This window comes from Stenella coeruleoalba, assembly GCF_951394435.1.
Source record: "Stenella coeruleoalba genome assembly, chromosome: 1".
NCBI classification, from domain to species: Eukaryota; Metazoa; Chordata; class Mammalia; order Artiodactyla; family Delphinidae; genus Stenella; species Stenella coeruleoalba.
Genome location: NC_137169.1, coordinates 111556981 through 111568954, shown reverse-complemented (window position 1 = coordinate 111568954; position 11974 = coordinate 111556981). Strand labels below are relative to the sequence as shown.

The 11974-nt window shown below is 55.1% G+C and overlaps 1 protein-coding gene across 1 annotated transcript; it reads left to right on the top strand.

The window, feature by feature from the left end:
- Window positions 1-263: 263 nt before the first annotated feature.
- On the top strand, window positions 264-11876 carry DCST2 (DC-STAMP domain containing 2; the record flags this gene model as incomplete). Its single annotated transcript, XM_079940768.1, has 15 exons — window positions 264-531; window positions 708-878; window positions 1165-1270; window positions 1511-1704; window positions 2031-2096; window positions 2588-2801; window positions 2979-3136; window positions 3873-4037; window positions 5505-5672; window positions 5803-5903; window positions 6545-6675; window positions 8005-8132; window positions 8494-8587; window positions 8693-8833; window positions 11849-11876. 15 exons carry the CDS (start codon window positions 264-266, stop codon window positions 11874-11876), a joined length of 2133 nt encoding a protein of 710 aa, XP_079796894.1.
- Window positions 11877-11974: the final 98 nt, after the last annotated feature.

Genomic DNA, 11974 nt, shown 5'->3' with positions numbered 1-11974 from the left:
GAGATGTCCTTGGACGAGAGGTTCTGCTTCTGTCTCCACCGCCTCACCCACAGCCTGTCTGGGGTCTGTGTCTTCGAATCCCTCTGCTGTGAAATGTGGAGATTAGAGACGTACCTATCCCTTTGCAACTGGATAAAGAATTCCAAGATACAGCAAAAGCCCTCCGGAACCTTAGAATTCGGTGAGAAATTCTAGGGCCTTTAAGAGCCACAGAACCTGGTGGGCGTCTCCTGGAGACAGGGAAACGTTTAGTCTCCGCAGCCATGCCCGAAGTCACGAAGGATGCTGTGCACCCCTTGGGGGCAGAGGAGCCGAGCGTGGCGCGGGCCGTGGTCCGCAGCACGGGGGGCTTTATCCTGGGCTTGTCCTTGGCCACAGCCTATGGGCTCCTGGAGCTGCTGGTGGAAGGGCACAGCCCCTGGGGCTGCCTGGTGGGCACCCTCACTTTGGCCGCCTTCCTTAGTCTGGGCATGGGATTCTCCCGCCAGGTCCGAGTCACCATCCTCCTGTTGCTGCCTCAGGCCTTCTCCAGTAAGCTTGGCACCCAGTGGAAGGGGTGGGCCCTGGGGCAGGGGCTGGGGCAGGAGGGATCTTGAGGGAGAGGGCGGTTGAGGGAAGTACTCTCAAGGCTTCTATAAGGCACTTGAATGGTATATGCCGCCATGTGTCAGGCTGGGGACCTGGTTCTGAGGGAGCTCTCTCCCCAGAGCAGGGCCGGACACTGCTATTGGTGGCTACCTTTGGGTTGGTATTGCAAGGGCCTTGTGCCAACACCCTGCGCAACTTCACCCGGGCCAGCGAGGCTGTGGCCTGTGGGGCAGAACTGGCCCTGAACCAGACCGCCGAAGTGCTGGAGAGGGCCAGGCAGCCCCTCGTCAGTAAGGCCGCCCATCTCCACGGACCCCCAAGTTCCCCCTCGTCCTGCACATTCTACAGTCCTCTGGCTTCATTCCTCTCCATTGGTCCTGGGCCCTAACCTCAAAGCACCCTGTTAGACCCCCTGACCCTCGCTCTCTGGCCTGCTCCACCGCCAGATGAACTATTTCCCAGCATCCAGGCTGCCCATTTCCCGAGTGGCAGGCCCCCTCCACTCCCTACTCCAGGGCAATGGTGAGAACAAGCCCCCAGAGGAGTTCCGACAGTACCCCTGCCCCCACCTCTCAGGTGCCCTGAACAAGATTAAAGCCATTGCCCAGAAGGCCAAGGAGGTGGCTGACCAGGTCCGAAAGTTCTTCCGGTCAGTCATGGATGGCGTGAAGCACATAGGTCAGTACATTAACGTGTCTGTTTGTGGGGGGTCAAAATTCACCCAGTCTCCTCACCCTCACACCCCGTCCAGGACTTTTTGGGCCCCACCTGGGTGCTGACTAGTTCCCACTGGATATAGCACAGCCAGGCCCCTGACCATGAGCCTCTCCAGCTCTGGGTGCTGTCCTGGTGTTCCCCACCCACCCCCCGAGAAGGTGCTGCAGGACTCCTGGGTACCAGCCCCGCAGCCATCCCCAGCCAGGGCCCTGCGGAACGTGTGGTACTGGCTCCTGCACATCGGCGATGTGTGCAACTCGGAGCTGGGCAACCCTTACTTGAAGTGTGCTCGGGTCTTCGATGACGCCAAGGACAGCTGCATGCAGGTCATACCACAAGCCTACCACCTGTGTTTTGTGCTCATGCCCTTCAAGCTGATGCTCTGTGGACTTGCCAGTGGTGAGAGAGCCAGGGGCTTGCCGGCAGGATTGGGGGCCCGGCAAATGTAGGGGTCAGGTGGGAGGGTGGGCCCAGGGGCCCAATGGGGGGCAATAAATACGGGACCAATAAGGATGATGCGCCCTTTGTGGGATCGGGTGGGGGCAGATAGGGAGGAACCAATGTAGAGGGTGGGGTAATAAGGAGAAGCCAAAATGTTTTGAGCCAGTGTGGAGGCTAGAAGGAAGAGTGAAAAGTCAGGGGGCCCTGTGAGAGCAAGGTCCCTGGAGGTGGGAGAGGCAGGCTGTGTGTCTCTGCCCCTGCTGACACTCGGTCTCGGCTCTCAGTGGCCCAGGTTTTCTGCATCATCCCCGGGTACATCCAAACCTTCCTGCGCGAGAGCATCGTCACCCGTGAGTGATCCCCTCGTGGCCCTGCTGCATGCGGTGCTCCTGAGAGGTCTCCCTCCCTCCTCCCAGGATGTGCCAGCCCAGGAGTGCTCCCAGACCGTGAATGAAAATGCAGGAAAGGACCTCAAGAGGTTACCCAGGCCAGTGTCCATGCTGCACAGATTAGGAAATTGGGGCCCAGAGAAGAGGAGGTGCTTCCTCAAAGCCTGACTTGAGAGCGGGAGCTGGGGAGAGAAGCAGGGTCCCCTGCCCCCGCAGCAGGTCATTGAGATGTTCGTTGTGGAGATGTAAGGCTGGTGCTAGGCACACAGCGGCAGTGGCATAGACTGTGGAGACTTTGTCCCCTCCTCAGTCCACTGTAGGTCCCAACACTGAGGGTTCCCGGCCGGCCTGTGAGCCGTGGGACCCCTGGGCTGACCGGGCCCCCCCCGAGCGCAGCCCGACCCCGTCCTAACTCTCCTTGCTTGCCTCTCCCCTGGACCCGCGCACCTCAGCCGTGAGGAGGTTGATTAACCAGGTGCGTCACGAGTTCGAGTTCAACATGACAGCCACCCACCACTTCTCTGTGGATCTCAATGCCTCTCGGAGCCTGTCCCAGGTGGCTCTGGACCTCCACGAAGCTGTCAGCATGAAGCTGTACCGCGTCCGAGAGGCCGTGGCTCTGATGGGCTACACCACGCCTCTGCTGCTTGTGTTTCTCTACCTCCAGTGAGGGGATGGAAGACGGGTGTGAGGGCGGAGAGCTAGGGCTGCTGGGGGGCCAGCCCATGCCCATGGCATCCTGGGAGGCTGGAGTTTGGGGGCAGGGTTGGGGGCGGGGGCGGGTGCCCTGCCCTGGGGGGTCTGATCGGGGGGTGCTTAGGGGCCTCACGTGTGCCCCGCCAGAGCCCTGTGTTACCGGTACCGCTACCTGAACTGGGACAATTTTGACAACTTCTACATCACCAGCCGATTCCTGCACATGGATGCTGTCCGCTCCAAGGCGGGATTGCCCACGGTGCTGCCACTCAGTGCCCGTGAGGCCAGACACTACATCCAGCCGGGTGAGGGCCCTGAGGACCCGGAGACAGGGACCCTTAAGGGAGGCCAGGGATTCCCCCAACCCTACTGCCCTGCCCAAGAGTGCCATGCACGGGCCAGGCTCAGGGCGGGACAAGAGGTAGGGGAGACAGGCCAGAGCTGACGGAAATTTCCGGCTGGGGGGAGACACAACCCTGTCTTTGGGGAGCCCTCAGTCTGAAAGGGGAAAGTAGGGTCCCTCAGAGCACGCAGACAGAGAGAGAAGGGGAAGATGATGCTTCTGGGAGCACCCTGGATGTCAGGACGGAGGGAAGGATGGGTAGGGAGTGGATATGGAGCAAGGGAAGTGAAGTTGGGGAGGCTTTTGGTGGGGGTCAGGGTGGCGAGCAGGAAGTGTGCCTGTGCTGATATGGAGGTGATGCAGCTGGGCGGGGTGGGCAGTGCTGTCTGTGAAGTGGGGGGCCTGGTAAGGGTATCAAGGATGCCTCAGGAGAGAGGATTCCTAGAGACTGGAATAGGCCACCAGACCCAGGTGGAGATGCTAGGCTCGCACCTCTAGCCACGGAGCCCCTGCCCACAAAGAGTGCTTCCCACCTTTGCCCAGGGGTCCTCACAGCTTCTACATCTTCCAGATGAGCAGACGGGCTCCAGCTTGATCAGGGGCAGGAGCCGCCTCCAGGAGGGAGATCTCTGTAGGAGCTGGGTTCTGGTGGGTGGGAAACAGGGGAGCGTCGTCCTGACCAGCTCTCCCCTACCCAGGCTCCCTCTTCTTGTCCCAGCGGGAGCAGATTTTCTACATCCTAGCAACCTTCCACCTAATCCGGCACCTCCTCCTCATTTTCCTCCTGGTCTTCTTGGACTATGCCACCTTCTGGGTCCTGGACCTGGCCCGGTACCAGCTGCAGGGGGAGATCGTGGCCCGCAGTGAGTGCCTGAACCTCCTTAGCTTCCTCAGTCCTGGGGGATTGCCTGAATGTCCCCATGTCACTCATACTTACCAGCCCCTGACATTGCCACTCCTCCAGCTCTATCCTCTGCCTGGTAAGCCCTGTGCCCAGTTCAAGATTATACCATAACAGAATAGCTAAAAACACAAGCTCTAAAGTCAGACTGGCCTGGGTTCAAATCTCAGTAGTGTCCTTTACCAGGTGGTGACCTTGAGCAACCTTGCTGAACCTCCCAGACCTTCAGTTTCCTCATCTGAACCATGACACAATCATGGTAGCAACCTCTCTGGGTGGCTCTAAGGAGTAAATGAGACCACATGTGCTAAGTGGCTGGTGGACCTTTGACTGAGTGTGTGCCACAAACCACAGAATAGAATTAATCTAATCCTGTATACCAGAGGCCCAACAGAAAAAATTAAAAAAAAAATACCCAGAACATGGGACTTCCCTGGTGGCACAGTGGTTGAGAGTCCGCCTGCCAGCGCAGGGGACATGAGTTCGAGCCCTGGTCTGGGAAGATCCATATGCCGCAGAGCAACTAAGCCCGTGCGCCACAACTACTGAGCCTGCGCTCTAGAGCCCACAAGCCACAACTACTGAGCCCACATGCCACAACTACTGAAGTCCGCGTGCCTAGAGCCCGTGCTCCACAACAAAGAGAAGCCACTGCAATGAGAAACCCGCGCACCGCAACGAAGAGTAGCCCCCGCTCGCTGCAACTAGAGAAAGCCCACACGCAGCAACGAAGACCCAATGCAGCCAAAAAAAAAAAAAAAAAAAAAACCCCAAAATAATCCATAAAACACTTAGTTCAGTACCCGCTACACAGTCAATGCTGAGCAAATGCTTCTTTTTTTTTTAATTTTAATTTTTAATTTTATTGAAGTATAGTTGACTTACAATGTTGTGTTAATTTCTGCTGTACAGAAAAGTGATTCAGTTATACATAATATATATATTATTTTTCCTATTCTTTTCCATTATGGTTTATCCCAGGATATTGAATATAGTTCCCAGTGCTATACAGTAGGACCTTGTTTATCCATTCTATATATAATAGTTTGCATCTGCTAATCCCAAACTCCCAATCCTTTCCTCCCCCAGGCAAATGCTTTAAAATAAATGCTTCTGGGTGGTCACAGAGTCAGGGGATGGACTCACTCACCATTCAGGTCATTTCAAATCTGGTAGCCTGGGAAGGCAGACCAGGCACCAGTGCCAGCCAGCTCTGGACCATGGAGCCAGTCCCAGGTGCCAAGGGCTGATGTTAAGCCCCAGGGCACCATGAGGGTGCCTAGGATGTCCAAGGCCCCTGGCTGAGGGCCTGGGGGCCATCTCTATGCCCTGCACTGTCCACTCTCCACCCTCCAGAAAGTATGGCCTTTCCGGCATGGTGGAGTGGGCAGTTTCCAAGAGCATCCCTCACACAGTGTCTTGGTGCCAGGCCCTGTGCTAATATCCATAACTGTGGAAGGCACTGGCTCTACCGGGAAGATTTACCGCGACCTGGTGTCGGCATTTGATGTCCTGCAGCAAGGCAACATCACCGTCTTGTCCCAGCGCTGCCGCCTGCGTCCCTCAGAGCCCAACACCACTGGTTACATAGCCATCGGTACCCACACCCCTGAGGGCACTGGGGGAATAGACACCATTCCGGGAAGGAGGCACAGACTGCTGAGGGCGAGCACGGCTGGCACCTCGTGCCCTCCGGCAGTGGCTTACTGTGTCTGCTGTGCCCCCAGGTGTCATGTATGGCCTGTGCTTCTTCGTCACTCTGTTCGGCAGCTATGTCAGTCGCCTGCGGCGGGTCATCTGTGCCTCCTACTACCCATCCCGGGAGCAGGTGAGGGGTCCGCGGCCAGTTCCTGCCCCCCTCCCCAGGCTGCTAAGCTCATGGCTGTCTGTCTTGGTTTGGGGGAGTTAAGAGGCCTTCAGCAGCCCAGCTCTCTCTCCTCTGGTTGAACCCCAAAGCAAATGATCTGGACTGCAGATGGCAGAGATGGTGCCTCTTGGGGCAGGGCTTTCTGAGACAAAGCTTGCTTCCAAAGTTTTGTGAAAACCCTGGGGGGACAGGAGCCATGTTAACATGTTGAGGTGTGAATGGAAACTCACCATTTGTTTACTCATTTATGACTCACTGAGCATCTACCGTATGCCAGTTACCGTGCTGGCCTCAAGGATGCCAAGGTGAACCAGACACAGTCTTGAGGCAGGCCGGACAGTCTTTTAACCAGATGTTACAATGAAAAAAGTGTTTTTATTAAGGAATGAATAAAGTGCTATGGAAATCCAGAGGAGGGAATGGGTGAATCCACCTAGGGACGTCTCAAAGTCTTCCCCCAGGAAGGGGCATTGAGCCAAGCCTGGAGGGAGTCATAGGAGTTGGACAGAAGGCAAAGGTAGGGAGTGAGGCGGGAGCAGAGGGCATTCCAGGTAGAAGAAACAAGATCAAGGGGACCCCTTCCTTGACCTCCCCTCCGGCAGGAAAGGATCTCCTACCTCTACAATGTACTTCTGAGCCGCCGAACCAAGCTTTTGCCTGCCCTGCACCGATCGGTGAGGAGACGGGCAGCTGACCAGGGCCACATGAGTGTCCTCCAGGTGCTGGCCAGGCGGTGAGCCCACTGTCCTTCCTTATATGAAATGGGGTGAGAGGGGGTAGAAAAAGAGCTGGAGGTCAGAATGGATCACTGTCCTTCCTAGGTGTCCAGAGGTTTGTTTGAAGACGGTGCTCATTCCATGGCATTCATGCATGAATGGATTGGGGATGAGAATTCTTAGGGGTGGGGAGTGAAAGGAGGAGGACAGGAAGCAGAGATGTTGTTGCTATAGTCAGAGGGATGGAGGTTTGCCTACAGGAAGCGCTACCCTTGGTTTGGAGGGTGGTGCTAGAGAAGACAAGTGTTAGTTATGCTGGCTGGGCTGGCCTGCTTTTTCTAAAAAATTAATTAATTTTAAAATTGAAATATAGTTGATTTACAATGTTGTGTTAATTTCTGCTGTATAGCAAAGTGATTCAGCCACACACACACATAAACTCTTTTTTAATGTATATTCTTTTCCTTTATGGTTTATCACAGGATATTGAATATAGTTCCCTGTGCTATACAGTAGGACCTGGTTGTTTATCCATTCTATATATAATAGTTTGCGTCTGCTAACCCCAAACTCCCACTCCAGCCCTCCCTCACCCCCCTCCCCTTCGGCAACCACATGTCTGTGAGTCTGTTTCTGTTTCATAAAAGTTCATTTGTGTCATATTTTAGATATCATGTATAAGCCATATCACATAGTATTTCTCTTTCTGACTTACTTCACTTAGTATGATAATAGCTAAGTCCATCCATATTGCTGCAAATGGCATTATTTCATTCTTTTTTATGGCTGAGTAGTATTCCATTATATATATGTACCACATCTTCTTCATCCATTCATCTGTCCTTGGAAATTTAGGTTGTTTCCATGTCTTGGCTATTGTGAATAGTGCTGCTATGAACACAGAGGTGTATGTATCTTTTTAATTAATTAATTAATTTCTGGCTACATTGGGTCTTCATTGCTGCACACGGGCTTTCTCTAGTTGCGGCGAGTGGGGGTTACTCTTCGCTGCAGTGTGCGAGCTTCTCATTGCTGTGGCTTCTCTTGTTGTGGAGCAGGGGCTCTAGGCGCGCAGGCTTCAGTAGTTGTGGCTCGCAGGCTCAGTAGTTGTGGCTCGCGGGCTCTAGAGCACAGTCTCAGTAGTTGTGACACACCAGCTTTGTTGCTCCATGGCATGTGGGATCTTCCCAGACCAGGGCTCGAACCCATGTCCCCTGCATTGGCAGGCAGATTCTTAACCACTGCGCCACCAGGGAAGTCCCAGGGGTGTATGTATCTTTTTGAATTACATTTTTGTCTGGATATATTGGGCTGGCCTGCTTAGTGTCTGGGACCCCTCTCCTCAGGTGCTCCTGCCTGGCTCCGTTTATCAGCCACTCTAGGCAGCACCAGACCTACTGCCTGGGCTGCGGGCAGCCCCAGGATGAGGGGGACACAGAGAATTCGGTGTCCTGCAGTACCCCAGGCTGCCGAGGTGAGACTTCTGGGGAGTATGCCTCTCCCTTCTGGGACTCACCACATTTGCATATGACAATCAGCTGTTGTCCTTCTTTTATGGACTTCTCCTGTACCTCACCTTTTGTACCCCTCCCTTCATTACTATGCATGTCCTCATTTACACAGAACCCTCAGGTAGCTCATTTTCTCTGTGAGCCTTAATCCTCCGGTGCAAATAGAATTTATAGGCAAGTGGCGTTGCAGCAACTCCCTAGTGTGCACCGCTCGATGAGGATGGTCCTCCCAAGGGTGGGGTCGGGGAGGCAAGGGCTGAAAGCTGGGGAGCACAGTGGTTGTGGGGGTACAAGTTTACCTCCTTTCCTCCGGGCCTCCTCCAGGTCTCTTCTGTCTCACCTGCTTCCGCCTCCTGGACAACACCTGCTCCGTGTGTGCATCTCCCCTCTCCTACCAGGGGGAGCTGGACCTGGAGCTGTGAGTCTCCAGTGACATGGGGTGGCCGGAGTCTGTGGGGGCAGTGGGAGCAGCCACCCCTCCCCCAGGACCTCTGTGGGCTACTGAGACGGGAGGCTTCTCCAGGGACTCCAGTGATGAGGACGGCCCCCGCCTATGGCTGGCGGCAGCTCGCAGAAAGGGTCCTGAGCAGGAGGCGTTACTGCAGCAATGGCTCCAAGAAACGCTGGGCAGGCCCCTCTTATCGGATTCCAGCTCCGAATTCAGGTGAGCAGAAAGCTGAAGGAGTTGGGGCCTGGGAGGCCTAAGATGTTCTGTCACATTTACCAAGGGCTTCTTGGGTGCCTGGTGCTCTGCTAGAGCTGGAGATGGAGTTAAAGGGAGGGGAGGGAAGGGAGGCTTGCCCTGGAGGAGCCCACCAAATGGTGGGGGAGAGTGACATCAAATAGATCAGTGACAAATGTGGAGAGCGCCCCGATCAAGGAGTGAAGCAGGCTCTGGGCAGCACAGAGGACAGAACAACCAATTTGGAATGGGGGGATATTAATGAAGGCTTCATAGAAGAAGTGAAAAAAGAGGTGGGTTTGAGGGCACCCCGGGGGTTTGTTAGGCTGAGGAGTGGAGGAGAGCATTCCAGGGCGAGGCTTTTGTGTGTGAGTTTGGAGAACGTGAGACACTTAGGAGGTGCGCGGGTGCTCGGCGCGGGCGGAGCTAAGGGAGACGTGTATGTGTGGCCGGGTGGAGACTGCAGAGCATGCTGGGAGATGAGGCAGGAAGAGGTGGGAGAGGGCCTCACTTTGCCATCTGAAGATCCTCAGTCAGAGAGTGATATAATCATATTTGTCTTTTAGGACAGTAAGCTAAGGAGGCAGAATGGAGGCTGCGCAGGAACAGGGAGACCAGAGAGGAGGCTGTCTTATCTCAGGAAAAGTTGGTGATGGCCTCAGGATTGAGGTGCTGAGAATGACAGGGAGTTTATGCTTGGGACTGGGCGGTGTTAAGGCAAGAGGAGAAACAGGTTCTGCAGAAAGAGGAATGGCCCAGTTCGAGACCTTTGAGGTATCTGTAGGGAATCCAGCGGGAGATGCCCAGGGGACAGTTAGAAAAGGGCAGGGCTCTGGGCCAGAGGTGTCTTTTGGTGGGGGGGCGGGGGTGTTGACTTAGAGACTGTAAGAGAGAGGATGAGCTAGATCACCCTGGCAGAGGGCAGGGCAGGAGAGGAGGGGACAGGGACAGAACTCTGAGGGGCTCAATCACAAGCCAAGGAGGGGAGAGGCTCAGGAACAGTGCCAAGCATATCAGACGCTGTGAGATGATCAAGCAGGATGAAGCCTGAAGATTGGCCATTGAATTTGGCAGCTGAGAGATCCTTGGTGTGGCTTGTGGGAACATTTCTCATGGTGTGGGGAAGGCCAACACCAGTCTTAATGGGTTGAGGGGGGGTGACTGGTAGAGAAGACTCAGAAACAGAAATGGGGTATGCGGCTGTGTGTCACTGTTGCAAGAAGTCTGAGAATTCTTTTTCTTTTTAATATAACTGCTGTAGTTAAAAAAAAGGAAGCTTGATGGTAAAGAGGAGGGAGTTAGCTTCATAGAACAAAAGAGTAGCTTGGGGCTTCCCTGGTGGTGCAGTGGTTGAGAGTCCGCCTGCCGATGCAGGGGACGCGGGTTCGTGCCCCGGTCCGGGAAGATCCCACATGCCGCGGAGCGGCTGGGCCCGTGAGCCATGGCCGTTGAGCCTGTGCGTCCGGAGCCTGTGCGTCCGGAGCCTGTGCTCCGCAACGTGAGAGGCCCGCGTACCGCAAAAGAATAGCTTGAAGGGAACCTAAAGGATTTTTCTTTATCCAAGTATAGGGAGATTTGAGCATTTCAGAGGTGAAAAAGAGAGCGCTGAAGAGAGAGGGATGCCAGAGAGATGGGATCTAAGGCCAGGTGAACAGGGTGGCCTCAAATAGGAGCGGGCTCGCCTGCGGCAGGAGGGGAGAGGGTATGTTCCTCTGAGCAGAGCCGAGCCTGCTCCAGTCTGGTGGACTTGCTCTTCTCAGGGAGGGTGGGGGGCGGGGGTAGGAGGCAAGCACAGCTGCTAAGACAGCAAAGAAGGGGTCTGAGAGTGGAATAAAAGTTTCAAGGAGTGGGTGGTGGAGGCTGAAATATCTGCCTTGGGGACTGTGCAAAGGAGCCAGCGGGGGAGGTTAAGAGATTTCCAGGTAGCATTACAGGCTCAGATGAAGTTGAAAACCATAACGTGTAATGACCGACTCCAGCGCGCTTGGTTATGCGGTTTTTTTCGAGCAAATGTGGTAGCCATGAACAGGATTCCAGGGTTGAAGGTTTTTTCTGGGCAGGTCAGGAGGATAAGATGGGGAGAGAATTGGGGTGTCTTTAGTCAAGAGTGTCTGAGATGACTGACTTTGGGGAAGAGAAGGTACTGAGACCCCAGGGGGCAGTCCTAGGTCTATGTCTCGACGGGGGTGTTAGAGCAGAGGCCAGGAGGGACACTGAGGATGGGCCACGCCTGGGAAGAATTCGGGGATAAATGAAGAGAGTGGCCAAGGTTGAGGGTGAGGTCCGAGTGGGAGCAGAGGTGAAGGTCATTATGGCCAAGGAGGTTGAGGACTGAAAGGCCAGAGTGTTGGAAGAGTCCGCCCACTAGTGAGGAGGCAGCTGGGCCTCGCCAACAGCCCAAGTCTGGTACCAGCACCCTGGATGGGTGTGGCAGGGTGTCTGCGAGGCCTGGGGAGAGCCGCAGCCCAGGGGTGTAGCTGCCATGGCAGCTAGGGGCTTTGCAGTATGCCACAGGCCTGCCGAGTTTGAGAAAGGCAAGCAACCTCCATTCGGGAGGACTGCAAAGAATACTCTCCGGTGGTCACATTCCAGGGCGAATGGGGCACTGGAAGTAGTAATGAGTTGAGGGGTTGAAGGGGAAGCAAAGTTTTATTTTTAGAGGTTCCAGAGGGCTCAGTGAAGTTAAAAGCTGGGTCGCCAGAGAGGATAGCTTGAGCCTTGAGCAGCTATTATTCCCAAGGTCACTGCTGGTTCTGCCCTTACTACTCACATGACCTTGGGCAAATCGCTGCCCACTCATCTCTCAGCCTAAAATCAGAAGCTATCTACAGCCATGAGCTGGTTTGCCTTGTGTGGGGGGGGGGCCTGTGAGAGCAGCAGTGGCTGGTAGATAACAGAAGCCAAATCTGAACAGATGGGGCAGGGGCAGGAGGCAGGAATGCACCTGTGAAAACAGAATGTTGGTGACTGGGCCACCCCCCTTCCTCTCCTCGCTAGTGACCTGGATGAGGAAAAGGGGCCTTGAAGAGGAGGCACAGGTAGCAGCGCCCACGTGAGGCCCAGTCCATCAGCATACCCATGCCCCCTCAGCCCTCCTGACCACCTCAGAAATCCTCTGCCCCC